General features: G+C 35.8%; 1 protein-coding gene across 2 annotated transcripts in view; it reads right to left on the bottom strand.

The window, feature by feature from the left end:
* Positions 1–1,059: 1,059 nt before the first annotated feature.
* Positions 1,060–26,202, bottom strand: part of LOC127636016 (protein unc-13 homolog B-like) — a 125,758-nt gene continuing 100,615 nt past the window's right edge. The window contains exons 29-40 of one of the 2 annotated variants that reach the window (XM_052116373.1): positions 25,839–25,916; positions 25,406–25,483; positions 11,734–11,822; positions 9,443–9,589; positions 9,138–9,261; positions 7,058–7,108; positions 6,818–6,895; positions 6,571–6,718; positions 5,954–6,010; positions 5,454–5,546; positions 5,182–5,341; positions 1,060–3,035 (exon numbers count right to left, since the gene is read on the bottom strand). In XM_052116373.1, the coding sequence (XP_051972333.1) occupies positions 2,750–3,035; positions 5,182–5,341; positions 5,454–5,546; positions 5,954–6,010; positions 6,571–6,718; positions 6,818–6,895; positions 7,058–7,108; positions 9,138–9,261; positions 9,443–9,589; positions 11,734–11,822; positions 25,406–25,483; positions 25,839–25,916 (1,389 nt within the window). In that variant the 3' untranslated portion in view covers positions 1,060–2,749. The remainder of the gene's footprint in view (positions 3,036–5,181; positions 5,342–5,453; positions 5,547–5,953; positions 6,011–6,570; positions 6,719–6,817; positions 6,896–7,057; positions 7,109–9,137; positions 9,262–9,442; positions 9,590–11,733; positions 11,823–25,405; positions 25,484–25,838; positions 25,917–26,202) is intronic. The other variant, XM_052116372.1, reaches the window with a different exon arrangement.

Below are 26,202 nucleotides of genomic sequence, written 5' to 3'. Positions count from 1 at the left end.
AATGTAATATATCTCCTCCTCTCAGGTTCACATAGGGTGGTGAAATAAGCAAACGACATGGTTAAAATTATGAAAGTTTTTTTTCTTTTTACAATATCATGTCGCGATCAAGTGGGCGTAGTTCTCAGAGTAGTTCGGGTACTAGTTGCGCTCTGTCTCCTTTTATGTCCTGAAACAAACCTTTTTTGGTGTCGACAGCTTATAAAAAAATATTTCTGGGTTATTTAGCTTGTTATATATACCTTGTCACACAGCAGCTTTTAGACATTGTTTTGTTTTTTTGTTATAAGTCATAAATGACAAGGAGGCAGTCTCCCGCAATGCAAAGTCAAAGGAGACGGTTGGATTGTTCCGTGGCCTAAATACGCTATGTCTCTATGGACAACAGGTTAATACCACTCACAGACTAAAGGCTACCCACCTTTCTTGGTGAAAAACTGGGTTACAGATTGACACCCTTTCCTTTGTCTTTCCTCTCTCTCTTTTCTCTCTTTCCTTTTTTGAAAACCAGATTTTCTTATACTACTCAACATTGTAATCTGTGTTTCTGGCGCATCGACTAACTGTCTGCAACTAAACACCGTCATTAACTCACTGATGAGCGCGCTAAGGCAGGAACAAACCATTTCATGCAGATACAGGGGGGTGGTCGGTCAATATGGACGTTTACTTTTTGGTCAACGGTGATATTTAACTTTTATTGCCAAAATAAGTAAAATCAAAGACATAATTAATTGTATTATTATTTTAAATATACTCAATGATGATGGTTTATATAGTGTACAATATAATATAAAAAAATTAATTAATTAAATTAGTTTTTACCTATTTGTTGGGGCCCCCTGTCATTCAGGGGCCCTTGGAATGGTCCTAACTTTTCCCCCCTATATGGCGCCCCTGTGTTGGACACCAACATTAAGACTTTTTTCTACAGTCAACGTTCTTTCTCTGATCTCCCCAAAGTTTAAGGAAAAGATGAGGGAATATTTGTTTTTCCTCTACAAAATGACATCAAGGAAACTCAAAACATTTGATTAAGATACTTAATGTATTGTCATTTGTTAGAGTGTGCACACAAATATTTTAATAACACATTATTCTATATCACCACTAAAACTTATTTAAACTCATTTAGTCTTGCACATGCCAGATCTTTATAAGCATTGGTTCAGGTGTTGGCTTGAATATATATATATATATATATATATATAAAAAACAAAGTGACTTCAACAAGTTGGCACAAGGAACAAGTATATTACAAAGAGGGATAGTTCCCTCATTAAATACAGTCCAAACACTGCTGGACTATAGGACAATGGTAACAGTACTCAACAGTATATAAAGTGACAGAATTATAAGTGAGAAATGTGCAGAATAAATAACAGTTTCTACAATCACAATAATGATTGGCAATATCAACATACATTTTAAACATTGGCAGTGTTTTCTGAGAAAAATTACATTTTTATTGTTACGGTCTTATTTTCCCACTTCGTCTTTGTAGTTTATGACAAGCAAAGATGCAGAAAAACAAAGTACGAAATTCTTCAAATAAAAAAATAGAAGAAAATAAATCAGTTAAAGAGGGACGGTCATCAGAACCCCTTTTAAAAACAAAATGAACAAACAAAATAACAAGACTTCACAGAATAAATCAATCACGTCTTTACTTAAAAGGAAAACAAAAGTTTAAAATCACTTAAATAAAAATCTGAACAATTAAAATAAGGCCGCTTTTAAATGAAAGACATTTAGTCATGATTAGCTTTAATTGATCAGTGATCTTATTAGAACTTGAACATTATATTAGACATTATCTTTTAAATGTCCGTTAATGGCATTTTTCCCAACCCACAGACTTTACTACTGAACGATTCAACAGCCCTTCCAGTGAGTACAATTTGATTATGAAGTATCAAAAATATTACACAACAGCTCAATAAAGCATTCACACATTTAAACAATGTTACGTAGATGAAAAATGGGAATTCTAGTTTCAATACTGTCCGATAATGCTGCAAGAGAGTGTGCGATGTATTTTCAGTGGAAAGAATTCAACCTTTGGCGATGAGGCAGGTGTATTAGTGAAATCGAGGTTATTTTTGCCATCTGCTATTTAAACTGGCGCAGTTTTGGTTGATGGACCCACCCATGTGATCTAGCTTGGAAATGTCTTGTGACATGCACACGGTTGCTCTCTATTGTCCTATCCAGACTGTGGTTAGAAAAATCTATAAATTACAGAGTTACTGGCTCTTCATTCATGCAACAAAACACTTCACAACACCAAGTGAATGATATTTGGCCACTCAGACGTTAAAAACACAGGAGCCACAGTCATTATAGTGACATTTGTCTTCAACTTGACACGTTCACAGCATCAACACAATAAGGCAACGAACACTTGGTGAAAAGGGGGTACAGAGACAAATGTGCACAAACATAAGTGGAATCTCTGTCATTTACAACAGATGCAATCGAACTATAGTCCTAACACATTCACATTGCCACCTACTGGAGGTCAAACCTTAAATGTAACTATTGTAAACATTGGTCATAGGCAGGGTGGACCCTCTTGTGCTACCATCAACCCTTCTGTGCGGGACAGTGGTGGGCATTAGTAGCCAAGTTATTGTGAACAAAAAAGGGTGGCAGTGCTTCCATCCAGCCGTTTAATGCCTGTTTATGTCCATTTTCACGCATCTATATGAGTCCCAGGTCATCCATCATCTGCCATCAGGGGGCATCCTCATCTCCCCTCCTCGGCTGATCGGGTCTCGGATTTGAGTTTGACAAACTCTTTGGCAACCTCGTCACCTGAGCGCTGGGAGAGGATGCGCATGACAGTGAGGCCTGTGTCGTCAATGTGTACCCGTGGGCCGAGCGGACACCAGCAGGCGCAGCTGGCTCTAGGTGCAACATCGCACAACTGTATAACAGCGATGCCGACCACTCGATCTGCACGGCCGAAGCAGTAGTCTTTCACACATACCTGTAGCTCATAACACTCCGGACCATCCTCATTTCCAAGAATACTGTATAGGCAGAGCGAGAGGGAGAAATTTAAGCAATTTCACACCATATTTCTTGCAATTATTTGAAAAGATCACATGCAAGTACTGTCTGTCTAACCCTAATATATCCTGAAAACATTTATTCTATATTACAGTAATAAAAATGATCATGTCTGGACAGAATTACAATAAATTCAATTTAACAAATACCTCAAAGAAGTAGAAATAATTTACGATACTATTCAAATAATCAAATTGAATTAATATACAGTGTATACTGTACCGATATATATATATATATATATATATATATATCTTTCCCCCATTAGAGTATTGAGAATTCCATTTTCTATCATCCATTTACCTACTGTATACATCCACCAATCTATCCATCCATCCATCTACCCATCCATCCATTGAATCCATCATCCACCAATCTATCCATCCACCCTTCTAGTGTTTCAATTCATTCATCTATCTTATCGTTTCATCCACCAAACAATCAATCCATTGATCCATCCATTGATCTAGCCATCCATCCACCAATCTATCCATCCATCATCTATCTTTCTACTGTATCCATCCACTGATCTAGCCATCCATTCATTCACTGTATTCATCCATCCACTGATCTACAGTATATATAAATCCATCCACCATCTATCCATTCATCCACCCATCTATATCTATCATCCATCCATCTATCTTTCTACTGTATCCATCAATCCATCATATCATTTATCTACTATATCATCCATTCACCCATCGATCTATCTATCTATCTATCCATCCATCATCCATCTACCATATCCATCCATCCACAATCTATCTATCCATTCATCCATCCATCTAACGTATTCATCCATCAACTGATCAATCTAGCATCCATCCATCTACTGTATCAATCCATCCATCCATCTTTCTTATGTATCCATCTATCATCCATCCATATATCTATCTATCTACCCACCAATCAATCCATCCTTCCATCCATCTACCATTCACCCATTCACTGTATCATCCACCGATCTATCTAGCCATCCATCCATCTACTGTATCCATCCATCCACTGTATTCATCCATCCATCTATCTACCAATCTATATTTCTACTGTATACATCTATCCATCCATCCTTCTATTGTATCCATCCATCATCCATATTTCTACTGTATCCAGCATATCCATCCATCCATCCATCCACTGTATCATCCATCAATCCTTCTAATATGTCCATCCATCCATGCATCTATCCAGTGTAACCATCCATCCACCCATCATACCATCCATCTACTGTATCCATCCATCCATACACCAATCCATCCATTCATCCATCCATTGATCTATCCATCCATGCATCTATTAATACAGCCATCTACTCGATCAATCCATACACTGATCTATCCATCCCCCCATTGATATTTCCATCCATCGATCCATACACAACAATTCATCCATACATACATACATACATATATCTATTCATCCATCTACCGTATTCATCCATCCACCGATCTATCTATCTATGCATTCATCCATTATCTTTCTACTATGTTTGTCCATCCATCCATCCATCCATCTATCCATCTACTGTATCCATACATCCACCCATCTATTGTATCCATTCATCTATCCTTCTACTGTATCTATCATCCATCTTTTTACTGTATCCATCCATCCACTGATTTATCCATCATCCACAGATCTATCCATCCATCTACTGTATCCATCCATCTTTTACTGTATCTATCCATCTATTAATCCATCCATTCTTCTACTTTCTCCATCCATCCACCGATCCATCCATCCATCCATCCATCCATCCATTCACTGATCTATCCATCCATCCATCCATAAACCAATCCATCAACTGTATCCATCCATTCACCAATCCAGCCATCCACTGTATCCATCCAACCACCGATCTTTCTATCCATCCATCTTTCTACTCTATTCATCCTTCTAAATATGTATATCTTTCTACTCCATCCACCCATATCCATCCATCCATCCATCCATGCTAACAACTGAAATTTAATTGACAATATGAAACTGAAAAAAGCATATTCATTCTTCACTCTCATTTGATTCCTCATGCATAAATGTTTAATTTAATGTCAGGCTACTCATTGATCTAATTATCCAAGATTGACCAGGGTTTGCACTCACAAATGGAAGGTCTCATTGAATTTGGGTGCCCAGCTGTTGTTCTTTGATTTGGTGGTATATTTGCGTTTTTTGTCACTGAGATGAGGGCCAATCATGGTGACCTCCACAAATGGTCTGAACATTCTAGACGTCTGCCACTTCAGATCATTAGCTGCCACGACTAGACATAGAAAATTAAGATTCGACCATCAGAAAAAGCATTTATGGGTCAAATTACGAGACCCAAAGTAAATAAAGCTCAATTAAACACAGAGTTATGCAGAAAGATGTACCTTTGACTGTAACCTTGTGTTCTCCGGTGCCTGGGTGAGTGAAGAGGTCGATCTGTATTGATACTTCCCCTACTGGATTATCAACTCCAGATCCTACACACACACACACACACACACACACACACACACACACACACACACACACACACACACACACACACAGAGAGAGAGAGAGACACACAGTGAAATACAGACCTCACATGCATGGCAGAGCTAACATAAAATGTTATGTATTTGGAAAAACAGAGCTGAAAGATAAGAAAGCATATCCATCAGGATCCAAGTCAAACTTAAAATAACATTTATTTTATTTTGACTTAAGGGTGAAATATGACAGACATACTCTTCACAGGCTTTGTGAGATTCTCCCTGTTAGGGAATTTTGGAAAGGTCAAATGTACACAAAACACATCTGAGAACTGGTCTGGTACCAGTGGGATTGGGAGGGGGCTTTGGGGGGCTGTGATTATTTGGGTCTCAGAGAGTCTGTGGTTACCTACCCCTGGAGGGCTGTATTTTCTCACTAGGTGTTATCCTCATACCCTTTCCATTATGCACTGGGGCAGAGAACAGAGGCAAAGACAAAGCATAGTAAAAGAGAAAGCAGTCAAAGCAATGCATAGCACAAGAACAACAGAAAACTGTGGAAAGTGGATACAGAATGAAACGTGGACAGCAGCAACATGTAATTTAGCAGTGAGAAAAATATAAAGCTTGCAGGGCTGACAGAGACTTCTTCACAGAGAAAGCTTCAGTGCACACACTGGTCCAGTGTACAGTGATCTCCAGTTCAAGAGTGACACCTGGTGGTGTAATGCTTTTACTGAATAATATGTGGAGATCAAAAGATGTGTTGAAGGGAACTCAAGAAATGCAGAGCATGAATAGTTTATTTAAAGAGAAATTGATTGTATTAAATGTGAAAGAACAGCATGAACATTCTTCAAAACATCTCTATTTTTCCACAGAAGGAAGAGTCATACAAGTTTGGAAGTTGGGAGACTTGTGAACAATTTACTGTAAAATGTATGCTATCTTGTTACAGCTAAGTCTGATATATGTACATAATTGTGTTAATGTGTTATTAGATCTTTGGGTGTACTGTTTGTGCCATTACCTTGAGCGTGCTGAGTTGTAACAAAAGTCTTGATGAGTGTGTCTGTGGTCTGTGTGTAGAGCGACAGCGCATGTCGCAGTGACGAGAGTTCTGGACTCTTCTCCAGGAAGGCCTTTTTCAAACCATTGCCACCAGCGTGGAAGTATTGCTACAGAGATAAGACAAGACAAAGAATCATCAAAGGATCATTTTAAACACCAGACTCTATAAAATAACTTAAAACGTTTTAAACTGTGATTGTTTGTACCTTTATGGTGTCAAGAGCCACATCCATGACTGAACACTGCTTGGGCGTCAGGCTTTTGGCATCACCAGACATGTGATCCTGAAGATTAGAGCCAAATAACATGAAACATATGTAGACCGTAGACTAGGGTAACCATGATTTTGCTGCAGAAATAACATAGCTTTAACCTCCTCATCAATATTCCCCAGCTAGACTGTTAGCGGAGTCAGAGATCTTAAATAAAGAAGCCTGGAGATGTACCTTGAGCTTGGAGAGCTGACCAAGTTCTTTAGCTGCTGAAAAGATCATCCCCTGCCAGGAAAAGAGCAAAGTGTTAGAGTGTTGGAATATGTGGAGGTACCTTAACATACAGGGGAGTTCGGGGCTCGTTGTCACATGGGAAGTCATCTTAAGAGCTACAGCATATCTCAGTAACAATAAGCTTTTACGTCAAAAGTCCACTTTCACTAATGTGTTTTCTCTAACAGGGTTTTTGTATGTTGGTTTCAAATTCAACCCTAGTTTAAAAGCTTCTAAATCAACCTAGAAATGATTTTTACTTGGCTTGGATAGGAGAAAGTATTTTAACAAAATATGTCAAACATCAACTTTAAACTAACAGTTCATGAAGATTTTTGACTCTTGTACTTTTTACTTGAGTATACATTTTTAAGAGAAAATTAATTGGATACTCGGATACATTTCTCCCGACCTTTTTGCTACTGAACACAAAAAATAGCATAGCAGTATGTGTACATTGCATGCAGATCAGCAATAATGAAGTCTGATACGTGAAAGAATCATTTGAGTCAAATCTTTTACATTTGATTCCTTTGAATAGGTAAAAAGATTCCAAAAAGTGGTCTGAATGATTTGTTTTCATTATGAATGCTGTGAAATAATGATGAAGTGTGCAAGCAGACTCCCGCCTTTCCAGTAGACCTGCTTATATCAAGTCAATCAATGCGCTTACCTTTTACAATTAACCAAGGAACAATGTGTATATAATGACCATATGTTCTCATGAAAATCACTTAACAGTAATATTTGTATAACTCACATAACCTAAAATAAAAATTTACATTTCTGATTCCCACCCACACCTATCTTATCACTTCCAAAAATATGGATTTAACCACTGAAGTCATATTGATTACTTTTATTCAGCCTTTGTGCTTTTTGGAACGTCAGATTTTTGATCTACAGAGCTTAGATACACTTTTAAAAAACTTATGTTATGTGGAGATGTTTTTGCCCAATGTCATTTGTTTCATGACACATATCCCAGCAGTTTTATAATATAATAATAATAATAATAATAACTTTATTCTTATATAGCGCCTTTAAAGCAGCTACTCAAGGCGCTTTACATAATAAAACAAGCAAAACAAAAATACATCACAGAAAAAAAAAAAAAAACAAAAAAAAAAAACAAGATAAAATACAATAAAATAAAAGTCAAATAAAAGCTAGCCTAAAAAAATGCGTTTTCAATAAAGATTTGAAATTACTTAAAGACTGTGCATCTCTAATATTTGAAGGGAGTGCATTCCAAAGTCTAGGAGCATAGGATGAAAAAGCCCTATCCCCTACAGTACGCAACCGAGTCTGTGGGACTGCCAATAGACCAGCTTATGTGGAGATGTTTTTGCCCAATGTCATTTGTTTCATGACACATATCCCAGCAGTTTTGAGGTGAAATATCCACTCTGTAATGCTAAAGGAGAGTTACATTTTCTCCCAATAAGATAATGTTTTTAGGGTTAATGCTTTATCAATGTTTCAAATCAACAAAACCGACCTCCCTACCCTAAACCTAACCGATAGTGTCATAAAAAGCAAATGTGAGATGAAAACCATTTTGTGGTGCTACTATGACACTTTCACCTCACGTGTTGACTTGTGCTCCTCGGGACTCATACTTTGGTCATTTGCATCGCAAGTGCAACGCTAAATCAGTTGAGCTACTGTGCAATATGATTGTGCTCAAACATGCTTGTAAATGTAGTTGGTTATGTAATGCAAACATTAAAATATTTCACCTTTTACTATATGCACTATAGTAAAAGTGATCAGATGTCATTAGATAGCATTGTGTGAGGAACAGAGCGAAAAGTGTTTATGAACTTATGCCGATTTACTTGTGAATTGTGTGAAAAGGAACAAAAGTCATTACTGTTTCAGCAGTTATTGTCTTTATCCACCAGGAAACTACTACAATGGTCCAAAAATCATTTTGCAATTGTGTAGGTATAGTAACATGTCTCTATGAGACCAGTTAAAATATTTTGAGTTGAAGGTGTGCTGTCAGAAATAAGGAATTCAAAGACAGAGTTCTTACGAAGGTGTCGTTGCCCTGAGGAAGGATGATGGTCTTCTCAAGACTGTTCATTACGATCCTCCAGAGCTCCTTCAGCACTCTCTTCAGCACGGTCTTCTCACACACCGATGCAAACAGCATCAGACTGCTCACACACACACACACACACACACACACACACACACACACACACACACACACACACACACACACACACACACACACACACACACACACACACACACACACACACACACGCTCAGATCAGAAGATGATTCAGGTAATCTGGCTTCAATAAAGGAGAGGTGAGGAGTGGTTTCACTCACTTTGCATCCAGGAAGTCCATCAGTGGCCGCAGCATGTTGTCAGAATCGGCCTCCACCTGGTTGCGGCTGTTGGCGTTCACAGCGCCCTTGATCTGGTACAGCAGACTGGCCATCTGACGCATACAGTCATCAATACGAGTCTGGAAACTACAGAGGGAGATCAGTGTTCAGTATGGGATAAGAATTACAAAAACGAGCTGGATTAAACTGTGCAAAAGTGGGACATAAGTCATTTTTTTTCCTTTTAATTTTATTTAGGAGCATTTAAATCTTTATTTGACATACAGTGAAGAGCGGGAAATCAGATTGAGATGCAGTATAATTCAGGCTGGACTAGAACCTGTAACCCCAATGGAAACACCACAGCAGAAACACATATACTAAACCATGCCACAACTCTGACAAATGTTAATATCTGTTGAGTGTTGTTTTTCACAAAGCGCTACACGTTTAAAAAATATGCAGGTAAATGTCATGAAACCTGTCAAGTACATGTCTGGGTCACCTGAAAAAAATTAAGAGAATTAAGAAAATATTTTTTTTTGCACATTTCCCCAATTCTCATTACCGTAACGCAAAAAATAATATAAAAAAGTTATATCTCACTCAATTAATAAAGATGTATTTTTTACGTATTTATACCTTGGTTATACAACCTTTAATTTATGTTTTAATAAAAATAAAGAAAAACTTTGTATTACAATAGTTATTTTACTTAACACTCAAAAATATTGTAGCCTATTTTTCAGATTTATGCATTTCAATTTCATTATATTGAATTGTGTAATGTTTGAAAAAATGTATTTCATAAAACTTACAATTATTAGTTTTCATTAAAGATAACTCAATTCAAATTTGGTTATGACATTGAAATGTGTAAATAATTTTTGGAGTGTAATACAGGAAGAAAACACTGAATTAGAGAAAAATGAGAATGACAAAAAACTTGTATGGTAATGAGAATGTGGGTGGAAAATGTGTTTAGAATGGAAGATAATGTCACAATCAAATAAACATTAATGACGCAAAAAACATGCTTCATATAATTTCGTATGTACAGATTTTGCCCTTATGGAAAGAAATTGGTAATTGTATTCACCAAAGTGGCATTCAACTGATCACAATATATAGTCAGGATATTAATAATGTGAAAAATTACTATTACAATTTGAAAACAATGTTCAGAACTTCTTCAACTACTTACAAAGATTTCTCATAAAAAAATCCTCCACGTGCAGCAATGACAGCTTTACAGATCTTTGTTGTTCTAGCTGTCAGTTTGTCCAGATACTCAGGTGACATTTCACCCCACACTTCCTGTAACACTTGCCATAGATGTGGCTGTCTTGTCGGGCACTTCTCACGCACCTTACAGTCTATCTTATCCCACAAAAGCTCAATGGGGTTAAGATCCATAACACTCTTTTCCAATTATCTGTTGTCCAATGTCTGTTTCTTTACCCACTCTAACCTTACATTTATTTTATTTTTTTTCTGTTTCAAAAGTGGCTTTTTCTTTGCAATTCTTCCCATAAGACCTGCACCCCTGAGTCTTCTCTTTACTGTTGTACATGAAACTGGTGTTGAGTGGGTAGAATTCAATGAAGCTGTCAGCTGAGGACATGTGAGGGTTCTATTTCTCAAACTAGAGACTCTGATGTACTTATCCTCTTGTTTAGTTGTACATCTGGCCTTCCACATCTCTTTATGTCCTTGTAAGAGACAGATTTATTTTGTCTTTGAAGACTGTAGTGAACACCTTTGTTTGAAATCTCCAGTTTTTTGGCAATTTCAAGCATTGTATAGCCTTCATTCCTCAAAACAATGATTGACTGATGAGTTTCTAGAGAAAGCGGGTTCTTTTTTAAATTTATGACCTAATATTGACCTTAAGACATGCCAGTCTATTACATACTGTGACAACTCAAAAACAAACACAAAGACAATGTTAAGCTTAATTTAATGAACCAAATAACATTCAACAGTTTTTTGTATAATGGCAAGTGATTTTCTAGGACCAAATTATTAGCAGGATTAGTCAAGGATAAGGTGATGGAGTGATGACTGCTGGAAATGGGACCTGTCTAGATTTTATAAAAAAATGTTCTGACTATACTTTGTGATCAGTTGAATGCACTTTGGTGAATTAAAATACCAATTTCCTTTTGAAACAGCAAAATCATTATTGTACATCATGTACATTATTCCAAACGTTTGGCCACCAGTGTATATATTTTGGTCATGTTTTCGTGAGCTTCACCCATGTGTGTATACAATAAACAAACACTGACGTGTTTCCAAATGTGCTGCTCAGCTCATCCAGCACATTGTTCAGCTTGACCTGCAGATCATTCAGGATATCACTGGCCTCTGTGTCCAACTGCAGAAATACACAACACAAACAAATATATCTCTGATTAATTCAATGCTGCTTGAGAAAGCTATTTGAATTTAAAGTCACATTATTTCAAAAATCACCATTTCCCCCAGTGTACAAACACCATTGCTTCCTTGAGGCTATAAGAGTTCAGAGGGAGTGAAAAACACCATGGGTGATAGTGATGGGGGAGAGGGACCCTCGAGACAATTCACAGTACCAATGAGTGAAAGGAAAAAATTTGATAAGACAGCCTGTTATCTCTAAGACATAAAGATATGGAGCCCTCTATTGCAAAAGTGCTCCGGTTACATCCTTTCAAACAAACATGTACTGTGTGACTGCACAGGCAGCATAACCCACCTGCTTACTGTTAATCACCACCTTCAGAGAGAGCAAAGCAAAGGCACATTTTAACTTTCAGTCATTGCAATCAATATTGCATAACTGCATAGATTAACCAGCAGAATTAAAATGGGGGAATGGCTGAGGGCATCACTCAACTAGAGAATACCATTGGTTTACAATGTCTAAAGGATTTAAAATGTACTACATGTACACTACTGCAGGCCTCATGTTTACCCAATTGTGAGCAGGTTTATTTGCATAGGATCGTCCTATTGGTGCAGAAAGATAATCGCACCTATCACAATCAGCCAATCACAAAATGTCACTTGGTCATTCTTTCAATTAATATCTAGCTTGATTTCTGTACTAATAGTGAGGCTGGGATGCGTGACATCCAAGATGTACAGTAATGAATTAAATGAATGTTCCGGGTTCTACAAAACATCTGTGTTCGATTCAAGTAAATCGAATAATATTTCGACTCAGCCTTCAGTTGTAAAAACAAACTAAATGAACTTTTACAGTCATGCATTTACCAGGAATTCTATGGGACAAGTGTACTCGAGGGTTTTAAAGCAGAAATGTGAAGCTTGTATTTTTGTTAAGGCACCTATATTAATTATTCCAAACAAAAATGTGTTTTATTTTACGCTGTGAAGTCTAAATTGACCCTTTTAAGTTGGTACTACTTTTCTATGTGAATGAACTTGTAGTTGTGATACTTAAGATACTGATGTTCAAAGACTGAATGCAACTTTTTGCATAGTCTCACGTTAACACGTATAATGTTGTCCTGTGTGTGTTTTAATGTTTATTGTCCTCTGTACTTCCATTGTAAGTGTATCACTGTGCAATTTATTGTTGACAGAGCTCGAGTTACAATAAATGATTGTCATTGTTAAAGAGAGGCCACATAACACAGGGCTGAGAAAGAAGTCTGAGTCTCACCTTCTTCTCCCTGTCTGTTTTCTCAGGCTATTCACGGAAATAAAAATGGAAAAAAGGTGAGAAAGTTCTCTTCTTTGGATAGAAATAATAGCAAACACTCACAGAGTTCTTTATAGAGAGAGGGGAATTTAAAATACTACATCTACAGAAATACTATGTAATTTTATTTAAACATGATGAATTTTTGAATTTTGGGTCCAAAATTGACACTCGCCAAGCACCAAATGATGGTAAAAATGAGAAAAGGTTATTTCGGACCCAGTGTAACACTTCTATGGGCCAAAGGTAGCATTTCTATTCATATTTAAGGACAATTTACATCACTTCCTGACAAGGTACTCAAGGGAATCAATACACACCTTGTCCTCTGTGATCTCCATCTTTGGGCGGGGTTAAGAAAAAAAAAAGAACCTTTCAATATCTGTCTTGATGTTTCCACCTCACATAAAGAGCTACAGTAAAACAATTATTGCGATTTGTGCTTTATATACACGGGACATCTCTTGGGTGATGGTTAAAAGAGTGAATATTAAAAAGATGATATCTGATTAAACTTAAATTCAGAGATAATGAAAACCCATTTCCTATAGCAGTCTTTCAGAATGAAGATACAGTTGAAACAAAGTAATGTTTTATATATATATAAAAAAAAAAACTTAGTATGCAGAACCCACCTTTGCTTCATCAGACTATTAAAGGAAAGCAAAAGGAAGAACATGGATATTAATAAAGAATGGACAGCTTAACTGAAATCATAGCAGCAAAGTTCATGTCCAATGCACATACAAATAAAACTACTCCTGCCTGAGTGCATTTGCATGTGTGGACATACGTAATGTATATGATGTATATAATGTAAATGACTGCACAGACTAAACTCAAAACTTCAATCAAACACATACTTGAAGACAAACTAAAAGTTTGGGTGACACATGAAATATTCTAACAAACAATACAGTATTATATTTCACCCCCAAATCAGAAGGAACATCCAATTATATTTGCTTAAATTTGTAATTTTTTTTAAGGAAACCTATTTTTAGGACTATCAAGATTTTTTACAGTGTGACATTATTTTTATGACAAGTAAGCACATTTTCTCTCCAAACTTTTATATATATATAAAAACGATTTCTTAATAATGTAAAAGGAAAAATACCAGTATATGTTATTTATATATATTTTTTTTTTATTTAAAGTACTGATATATCATGGGAACATTTGTTCTACTGGCTTTAATTTATGCTGATTAAATAAAACAAATCATTGTATTGCAGTATTTTATTATTTACTGTAACTAAACAGATATAAATGACTGTATTACAGTAATGACAATCTAACGAGAATTATAACTGATAACAATAAGAATTAAAGAAATATTAAAAAAGCAAAACGTGCTTTTGTTTTCGAAAGAAAAATGTATATATTATGTAAAACCCCAGTTCTGAAAAAGTTGGGACAGTATAAAAATGCTAACAATAACAAAAATGTGTGATTTGTAAATGATATTCACCCTTTGCTATATTAACAGCACTAAAACTACACATTACAGTACATGATGTTTTAACGTGTGAATTTCATTGTTTTTTTAAAATGTACATTAATTTCAAATCAGATGATTCCAACACACTACAAAATTTGAGACATTCGAGTGTTTACCACTGTGAAACATCACCATTTATTCTGATAACACTTAAAGCATTTGAGCACTGAAGACACGTTTGTATAATTAGCAATTCAGCTGATGAAAACACGCTGTGTGATCATGAGGAAAGATGTAGATTGGAACGCAGCTGCGAAAAACGAAATATAAATAAAATATAAATAAAATCGCCTGCTCCTCTCTCACTGTTGCTTGTGTGTTAGTAATTACCCCTCTGTGTGATTTTAAAAATGTAGTATGACATAATCTAAAAATATTTAAGATTGCACAAAATTTCATGATCAGTAATGAAATTAGCAAATTTGTGACATTAACTGTGACGCATTTAGTACAAAAGGACAGGCTTTCATTCATTAAAGCATTTAAGATGTTAAAAGAACACAAATAAAGATTTTTATATAAATATCATAATCATCAGGTTTTCACTCAAACTGTTATGCTGATAATATCATTTGTATTAAAAAAATAAACGATTAAATTAGAAAAATGCAAAATGAAACATTTTCAATTGAAATTCTCCCATATTTTTTTGGGCAATGTTTTTTTAAAATGTGGACTCTTCTGACCAGAAAACACAATTAACCCGTTCTACTTTCTATCTAAGATGAGACAGAGTTTAGAGAAGTTGGCAGTGCTTCTGGACAGTGTTGATGTATGGCTTCTGCTTTGCATAGTAAAGTCTTAACTTGCATCTGTGGATGCATCGGCGAGTGATGTTGACTAACAAAGTTATCCCAAGCCCATGTTCATATCATCTTTTACAGATGAATGATGTTCTTTCAGACAGTGATGTCTGAGGGATCAGAGATCACAAGCATGTAGAAGTGTTTTTTGTCTTTCCCTTTACACACAGAGATTTGACGAGACTCCTTGAATCTTTTCATTATATTGAGGGTGAAATGCAAAAATCCTTCCAATTAGTCTTTGGGGAACATTGGTCTCAAAGTGCTGGATTATTTGCTGAAGCATCTGTTGGCAAGCCTTAAACTATCCTTGCTTTTGAAGGACTAGGCTGTTTTATACAGTATACAGTACTTTGACACAATTGCCTGTTTAACATCTCCTGTTTCACATCACCGTTTCATTTCAACTTGTCAACTTGTTATTAGTCTTAAATTGCCCCGTCTCATCTTTTTTGGAGTGTAATCATCTGATTTGAAATGACTGTGCATAAAAAAACAAAACAATGAAATTCACAAGGTAAAACATCATATGTTGTATTGTTGTAGTGCTTTCAATCTAGCAAAGTCTGAATATAATTTACAAATCACTCCTATTTGTTTTTATTAGCATTTTTCATACTGTCCCAACATTTTTGGAATTGGGGTTGGAAGTTGTCATTTTAAATCAAGATTTGTTCTACTGGCTTTAATTTATGCTGACTTTTGTGTGTGTGTGTGTGTGTTGACATGTGACCTGGATAGATTTTTGTTAAATTCAACCCATTATTATTTTGAATTGAGTCTGTACTTTGAGGCTGATGGCTGACAGATATATTTGAAGCTTGTTGGGGATTCTTGAAATGAATGAGTGGGTTTGTCCTCCATATGTTATAAAATCTTGCACAGGACACAAACACTTAACGAAGGTTAATGAAAACCACTTTTGGGCACTTTGTGACGGAGAGGAAGTTCAAACACAGTTCATACACACTGATCATTAAAGACTGGTGTCAGCCTTTGGGGGGGTTGTGTCCAGGTAAAAGCACAGTAATGGACGAAACACAACCATGAATCCAGCACGGATCATCCCACAAATCACCCTCAGCTAAAACAAACCTCCTTCAACTCTTCCCCCACCTCATCCTCACACTCTTCCAGCTAAAGGAAGGAGAGAAGGGACAAAAGACAGATCATACGGTCAGAATGAAGCTAGTTTGTGTCTTGCAAACAAAATAAAAGCCTATTATTATTATCATTATAATGTAGCACCTTCCTAACCAATCTGGCCAGCACATGTCACCGTAGAGGAATGTTTTAAAACTACAGTAGGAAGTCCTAAACATGCTGTACAATACATTCAATTTACGTCTGTAATACAGATTAGAAGCCCACTCCAGCACCACCCCCCCAAGATCCAGCCCCGAGCTTTGCTTTCCCCAAACACAGGAAACTGAACAAAATCCAAAAGTCACCTGATTCAACAGGATTCATGACAAAATATTTTTTCAACCATTCATTCAATAAACTACACAGGCAACTATTCTTCTAACTATTGTCTTTTTATTACAGTGCTTGCAAGGCAGACTGCAAACTCATCTTCATCTTCACAGAAAATTCATTCAGCTTGAACTGCTAGCAGACTCAATTCAAACTTCTTTTTTATTTGTGGATCATTTCAACTTTAGGTGTGCTGTCTAGGTTTGATTTCTATAAACATGCTTAAATGTACTTAAAACATTTGAATTGAAATCTGTAATTCACCTTAATTCTGCTCAACATTCAAAATCTCATCGTCAGTGACAACTGCATTGTAATATTTGCATACAAAATTGCGACTGGTCTTTCTAACATATATGTGCATTTCTTAAATCTGCATTGGCACTGACAAGGCATTGATTCTTGTGGATTACTTACAGAAAACAAGACACATGCAAGCATCATGAAAATGGCAAAGCAGCTTTGATGCAGAACTTCATTTATGCAGAACCCAGGCCTAAAACTTTATCACTATTCTTTAGTTGCCTTGCAAGCACTGCTATTTCCTTAAGGAAAACGCAAATCTAGATTCAACTTTACTTCTACTTCTATCTGCATGTTCTACATGGCTCCTACAATGTCATAGACTCATATGTAAAGGGATAGTTCACCCAAGAATCATTTACTCACCTTCAAGATCTTTAAAGGAATATCACAGCTCTAATGGTCCATTCAATGCAAGTCAACTGGATCCAAAACTTTAAAGTTAAAAGAAGCACACAAATGCAGCATACAAGTAATCCATATGATTCCAGTGGTTAAATCCATGTCTTCAGAAGTGAGATGATGCAATTTGCATTATTTGTGTACATCACCATCTACTGGGCAGGAAGGAGACTATATAGTAAAAAAGGACTTAAATATTGATCTGTGTCTCACCAATACCAATCATATAGCTTCTGAAAACATTGATTTAACCACTGGAGTCGTATTAATAACTTTTATACTGCCATCATGTACTTTTTTGTAACTTTTTCAACAGAAGAAATTCTGTTTGAGATATTCTTTTAAAAATATTAATTTGTATTCTGCAGAAAGAAGTCATGCACATATGGGATGGCATGACGGTGAGTAATTGATGAGATTTTTCCATTAGTGGGTGAACTATCCCTTTAAGGAGTATTCTTGTTTTCTCTAGATATTACGTATAGAGCCTACTGTACCCACCTCGCCATCTTTCACATTCTGCTCAATAACCTTTTAAACACACACAAAAAAAGTAAAGCAATGAGCCTCTTTCTCCATATCTCATAACAATGCATATGTATCCATGTGTAGTTTCTTTAGAAACACACATTTAAATGTTGTATTTTGGGACATAACATATCCCATCTAATACCCACCTCCTCTTCCTCCTCCTCATCTTGAGTGTCCATCATCTCATCCAACTTCATTTAAAAAAAAAAAAAAAGTAGTTTACATCTGCTCAGATCTTAAGCTTTAAATCACATCTAAGCTCTGGGACATCTACTGGATCATACTGATTGAATCATTTCTAGAGTCTGCATTATAGAGAGTGACAGTAGGTTAAAGAAAGTAAAAATTTAATTAAAAACATTCATTTTCTATACAGATTATTATTTTATTTTTTTTTTAGCAATGTTTAAACCAACCATGCAGTCCATGGCTGTTGGTTTATGCTTTTGGAGAAACCACAAGTCAGTTAATAAAGTCAATTTTATAATATATCTGCAAGTGGCAATCATCGGGGGCCAAGCAGGCATTTTTTCACAGTGCAATATTTGTTTTTTTAAGTATCTCAAAGTGTCCTCAATGGGTTGTACTGTTGTTTAAAATGTTTTCGATCATTATGCAGACAAAACATTGAAAAAATGTAGATATAATCTAAAACATTTATATGGCTTCATTCAGCACACGCAGTTGAAGAGACTATAATGTATTACACTGGTATGTTTTTGTACATAAATTGGCTTGTAAACCTATTGCCATAATTCTTCTTTTAGAAAAAATTGCTAGCTTCTCCAGAGTATTTTCCAGAAGTATTTTGCATAATTAAGACTGTGCATGTTGTATCTCGTTTCTGTGAGATTAACAGAAATCAGTAGAATAAATAGTAACTAATATGACAATTTAGCAAAGCAATAATAATGTAATGAATAAATGATGTCATATACCTTGAACAAAACAGGGTTTAAAGAGGTGCAGTAAACTAGTGCTGGGTGATGTGCTTCAAAAATGATCTCAAAATGTTTTCTCGATAAATATGCATTTCCACTGAAATGGCCAAATCTATTTTATAATAATGAAATAAATAATAAATAATGTTTTTCACTAAATGAACACAAGGGAGAATGAGATCTAATCACTTCTGTTGATATGCACCATTATATTTATATTTTAAATACAATGATACATAGTAACCTAATAAAAAGCATTACTTGCCTTCATATATATATTCACTTAAAAATGTTTTGTGAATGAACAAGCTGTGTAAAATAATTTTTGGAACTTAGTAGAACATTGCTAATAAAATATTAGGCTACTGTGGGACCCAGTCAAGTTTATTATTCTAATTTGATACTGAATTATCAACATTGATTTGAGGATTAGGTTTGTTAATATACAAGTAATATATTTTCTTCTTTTTTACTTCACCTTCACCTGGGGCTTTTATTTTGAAACTGAAAGTACGGCGGTAGTGTGTGACAGCTTACAATGTTCCGCAAATGTGATAGATGTACATATGTCTGTGTACATCTAGATGTTTAGATGTACGTAATCCAAGTATAGGTCTGTAGATTATATATATACAACATTTCTTGTTAATCGGGAAAACGGCCTAGGACGAGTTAGAAAAAGTTGATTTTTCAAAAAAGTCAAACTAGAAGGAAAGTTTTCTTGCAAATATGAAAATCCATGTGACCATATGATCTAAGTTCACTGAAGGATTGAGAAAATCAAAAATGTTATTCTAGACTATACAGTTCCAGAGTTATTACCAAATAAATGCAATGTATCTTATTATAGCACCACCACTTGGCCAATTCTCATGGAAATGCAGATACAGTTTTGTGTGGATGCCCTGCTTGTGTATTTGAAGTGTCATGACCATGGCCATTCATAACTCAAGTTATTAGGTGCTGAAATTTCATTGGCTGCTGGTGGCCATTTTGGTTGATTTGTCAAATTGATGTTTTAAGGATATGTTAGCACTTGAGCCAAAGAAGGTGTATCATTTGTTTGAACTTAGATGACCAAACTGCTGCAGAGTTATGACAGTTTTTAGTTTTAGCGCCCCCCCAGAACTGAACAAAAATTTGCACGTAGCCTCAACATGGCCTGTTGACGATATATAACATTTTTAATGTGAATCAAGGAAACTGCCAAGGATGAATTAGAAAAAGTAGTTGAAAAGTTTTCATGCCAAAATGGAAATCCATGTGACCATATGATTTGGGGGCACTAAAGAATTTGGAGAAGCCAAGAAAAATTATTTAAAGAGTTATTAGCAAAAACACCAATTAGCTTAGTATAGCAGCACCATGTGGCCAATTTTCACAACATTTACATTACAGCTTTGTGTAGAGACCCTTCTTATGTAAAAGTTTCACAACCATCGGCCATTCAAGTTATTAGGTGCTGAAGTTTGATTGGCTGCTGGCAGCCATTTTGTTTTAATTTTTCAAATCAATATGTTTAGGACACTTTGTCGATCAAAGGACTGCGTTGTTCTTACAGTTTTTTTATTTGTAGTGCCCCCTTTGGGTACAATTGTACCAAAATTTGCGAGCATCCTCAACATGGTCTGTTGACTAATTGTATTGGTTTTCATTATGTTGGGACTTTGAGTAGAGTAGATACTGATCAATGAATCAAAGTGCGTTTAACCAAAGAAATTGTATCACTAATATCTTTAGGACGATTTGATATATCAAATTATATGAAAAAAATTGGATTAGGGGGATCTGTAGATAATGTATAAAAAAATTATGCGAATATGACTAATGGCCTAGGAGGAGTTAAAAAAGTAGGTTTTACATCAAATTAAAATTGAAATTGTTTCAGGGCATAAATGAAATAGGATATATATTGATATATGTTTTGTAGGGCTTGACTCAAGGAATCAGGGGAAACAATATTTTGATTCTAGCACATATGGTTCCTTTGTTATTAGCAAAGATGCAAAAATACTTATTATAGTGCCACCTAGGGTCGAATAGAGGGGTGTGAGCGTATGCCTGAGTAGTGGTGCGCATTTGGAACCATCCAGCCAAGTTTGGGTTCTCTAGGACTTAAAAAAATTATAATACGAAAAAACAGAAAATCAGTACAAATAGAATAGACTTCCAGCAACTTCGGTGCTTGACCCCCTAAAAATCTTGACAATACAGTGCAGCAGTCACCAATTAGCAGACCACGATCCGAGTCCGGAGCCCAGCCTGGTTACATCTGGACCGCAAGATAATGACAACGGCTGTCAAATCTTAAAAGTTTCTACAGTTTTAGTAAGCAGTGCATCAAAACAACAGAGCTATACACACCACAAGCACTCAGGGGCGATCAGCGCTATATCATCTTTTTCTCAAGTGCAGTACAAGCTTCATTTCCTGTTCCGTGCATGTTGTCTCTCTTCTTCGTGATGTACACAAGACATTGCATAAAGCATGATTAGATTACGTAGAGTTCCAGGAACAGTTATTTTAACAACAGCAGCAGAGCAGCAATGTAGATGGAGACTGTCATTTTTCACTAAAACACTGCAGAATATGTGAATAAATCAAAGTGAAACTATCTTCATCTGTCTGATAAATGACTCGGACGGTTCAGCTAAAGCAGGTTTGTGACTGGACAAGTTCACGTGTCACCTTTTTAGACTAAAATCTTTTTTTATTTTTTTATTTAGCTATTAATCAGCATGTTACATGGCAAACAGTTTGTTTTAATTTTGTGAAAATGAATCAGAGAAATCATCATCTCTGATCATTATTTATAATTAATAGACATTATTAGTTGCCCTGGCTAGTAGAGTTCACTGCTTCCCTTTTTTCATAGTCATTTATACTTAACTTAAGCAAACAGTATTTTTAAGATGTAAATTGTTAGTTTCTTGTTATTAGATTCTCACTTTATGGAAATATAAAAATGGTCCATTCAGACTTTACAATTTCTAAATGTTCTATTAGGGGTTAGCTCTGAACCCCCATACATTAACCTGTATTATCTCAGTCAAAAGTAGTCCTATGTCCCATACATTGGTATCTGAATGTAAAAATAAATATTGAGAATGTAAAAAATATTTAAACACAAAAATGGACTGCTGTCACCCAACTTGAAAACAAATGTTGACTTAATACTAGAGGTCGACCGATTAATCGGCCGATTTTTTGCATTTTTTACATAATCGGCATCGGCCAATATCCACGCATATCAAGCCGATTATTAGGCAGGCGCATCTGTGGGCAGCCTAGTGTTGTTGTGGAACACGTGTTTGACGCACGCTGCCCCTAGAGTCATTTTCCAGCAGACTGAGCAGACCTCATCCAGTGCCTAAGGAAGGAGCTAAGTTCCTTGGAGAAAACAGTAAGGGTTACATTTGTATAACTTCTTTATATTTAATTAAAAACTTTTGATATGTTACTGCCAACTTCAAGAAAAAACGTGACAAACGCGATAGTTGACATGACGTTCGGCTACTTTGGATATCGATAGCGTAGTTGAAGTTGCGTTATCACAGCAGAAGGGTTGCTATCATGTCACAATAAGGAAGCAAGAATTTTGCAATTACAGACAGTGAATCTGAGACTTTTATTTGTTCTGTTTGTGTGTCTTATATTTGAGAGGGTTGTCACTCAATGCAGAGAAATAAGTAATAAAAATATACCAACGCACTATAGGCTATTGAAGGACTGGCTTTGGTAAGCTCGGACGTCATCGGTTCTGCTGTCAGTACTAGAGAAATTAAGAAAATACATTTATTATTGCTATAAAGAGAAAGTTATTTTATCTCGCCAGCCATTTCTATGTATATTAATATGAAACCATTTGTCTGTGATTTAGCTATTTGCAGTCAGAGAGAGAGAGAGAGAGAGAGAGAGAGAGAGAGATCTCGCTCACGCGGTGCCACAGCGAGCACAAAACGAGCCCTGCTTAATGAGTGACAGAACTACACATTCAAACATAGCCTGGTTTAGATCTGTGATTATTAGTCTGATTTTATTTTAGATTTTGCCTTCCAAAGATTATAAAAAGAATATTTATACATAAGCCGCATTCTGTCTAGCACAACTTCCTTCCCTTCACAGCGGTGCACTGACATTTCTCCCTAAAACTCAAACTTAATGTCAGAATCAGCACGATCGGTGACTGTTGTAAAATGCTACTGTTGCTAAATTGCGGGACGCGTTTAATAATAAAAAGAGCGCAAGAGATACCGTTTCCAAGGCAGCGCGCGCTCCGAAACACACCGCAAAGAGACGAGCAAAGTATAGGCTACTTTGGGTTTCATGTGCGCGTCTACACGATCAAATATACACAAAAATATGTCAAAACGACCGGCTTGGAGAATCACTTAAACACAGTTTATGTCTTAAATGGACGTAGTTATGGAAATAGTTGGGGAGAAAACATGCTGCATCAGGAGTCTATTAGATCTGAACTCGGTCTTAAAGGGGAAGCAGTCTAATAAACATGTGATGATTGAGCCATTACTGCGAATCAAACAACAAAAGGCAAAGAGAAAAATCACTTACAGCTCTTGAATGAATAACTTCTGCATTAATAAGCATTAATCTATCTATGATAAACTATGCAGTGTTATTTTACAATTGATTACTTTATTAGATTTCTTTTTAGACCACACCTGAACAGTAATGTTAGTAGACCTTCCTGAAATTAAATCACTGTGCCTATATAACGTTTATATTTGTGTAATATATATATATATATATATAACAAAAAGAACCATTAAGAATACCGTTAAAGTACCGGATCGATAAGCAGTATCGGTAAGATAGTAATACCATTAAAACCTTAACGATACCCATCCCTATGCCTGTGCTTCTCTTGGATGCTCTGAATATTGGATTATGTGTCTGGATTGCCCCTTAATTAAAGCTGCATTTGGATCTCAACCTTCGTGTCTCGGAGCAGTTCGTAACACCTGCTTTGTTAATTTAATATATTTGTTATACATTATTTATACAATATGTTTTTACATTATACATTTTTAATTTAAGTGTACAAGTGCAGATTGGTCAAGTGTTCAATAAATGTATTTGTTGAGAAATGTTGTCTATCTTAAGTAATTATTTGTGTTACATTTTATCTTTCAAATAAAAGGTTCAAATAAGAGGTTAAAAACAAGCACATATCGGCCAAAATATATCGGCATCGGCCTGAAAAAAACAATATCGGTCGACCTCTACTTAATACACCTGCAATAAGGTTCCAGTACCTTTGGTGCTTGGGCCCCCTAAAAAGTAAAAAAAATAAAAATAGCCAAATGGAGAACTTCACTACACATAATCCCATAATAATGAAGAGAAATCCAACAACCAGGGAAGCGATTACCAGCGACTGCCCACTCCCATAAAACACTGCAAATGAGTCTCCCTACATTTTAAAACTAATTATACAGTGTTTGTATATATCTGAATATTTTGCAATAAACTTCAAGTATATTGTTTTTATACGTTGCAAAGTCAGTTGTTTTATATTATACTGTTGTTTTGTATTCAATGATGTCATCTGCAATGCTTAATGGGATGAGTAGTGCATTTTAAAAACGGTTCGGTTTTGTTTATGGCTTAGAACTCTTTCTAGAAGGATTGTTTTGAAATGCCAATGGAGAAATTGAATGGGGAAAACACTTCCGGAACCAAAGGCAAAAATGTTTTGCTCAATTGTCAACTATGAAGTACATAAAAAATGTAAAACCCTCATATGTTGATAATCATCCACAACAGCTGAAACACTACACTACTTTTCCTAACAACTAGAGGGATCTGAATGTCTACAGTGGTCTAGTCATACCCTGGCTTCCTCTGTGGCACTCTGAGGACAAGAGACATGAATGTTTGCAACTCTTGATTCAATAAAGTCAGCTACAACAACACTCAAATACAATACAAGCAAAGAATAAGTTTCTCATGAAACTTAAATGCTTGAAATGAGTTTTGTAGACAAATATTCCTGTGCATGAATTTCTTTACACAACTAAAATATATTTATTTAGTTTAATGGATATGATGGGCGTGTGGTAAAGGAAAATTGCTCCACACTTTTATTTACTTCAGTCCGGATGGCCAGCAGAAAACTATGTGTATAAATTACAAAACACAAACATCGGATACAACTTGGAAGAATTCTCTTAATATGCTGAGAAAATAGAGAGCCCTGATGTCCTCTGATGTCCCGGACAAATGATTGTTTTGCTCAGGGAAGGTCACTTTCTGCTGTGGTTCTCCTACCTGTTTAGCACCCATTGATTCAAACATCTTCTCAAGCTGGACACGCAACTGCTGGACATTATTCATCAAGACGCATGGCTGAGGACAATAAGACAGAGAGTGGTTTATTAGAAAAGACAAACTAAAAGAACTGTCAAAATATAAACCATTAGTTAAGCCTAGAGTACATTAGAAATGGGATTTAAACACAAATCACATCAAGATGTAGGGTCAATATACAGGCTACACATTTTTACATCAATGCCCCCCAAAATGACAAATTCATTTGAATATATATATATATATACACACACAAGAAAGTATATTAACAAAGAAAAAATAAAAACACTTCATCTTTATAGACAATGTGGTAATGGTAATAAAAAAATATCAAATGAGAACAACAAAAAAACAAACAAAAACGTCAATGTACACCATCAAGAGAGCAACTTACGATCTTCTCTTTATCACAATAGGCTGGGAAGCTCTTCTTCAAAATGGCACTGTATTGTAGGAGAACTTTATCTATGGTCTGTGATGACAAAGAAATAAGAACCGAGTTAAAATGTCTGGAGCATTACCAAACACACAAACAAACAAACTCTTTATACAATTTCAGCACGATTTCAGACAGGGTTAAGCTGAGATGTGGACCAGTACTCTACTATGGTTTGCTTTCATAAAACTGTTGGACATCAGCCCAATAAGCTCTCCACGCGTCTGATAAAGATTCTTGAGGGACCATCCATTTCTATGGGTGTAGGATACAGAAGAAGCTTGCCAGGCTTGTATTGGGGACCAACTGAGGCATAATGAAA

The sequence above is a fragment of the Xyrauchen texanus genome, chromosome 43, assembly GCF_025860055.1.
Source record: "Xyrauchen texanus isolate HMW12.3.18 chromosome 43, RBS_HiC_50CHRs, whole genome shotgun sequence".
Taxonomy (NCBI): domain Eukaryota; kingdom Metazoa; phylum Chordata; class Actinopteri; order Cypriniformes; family Catostomidae; genus Xyrauchen; species Xyrauchen texanus.
Note: the sequence above shows the minus strand (reverse complement) of the source record. Positions and strands in the feature narration are given on the sequence as shown.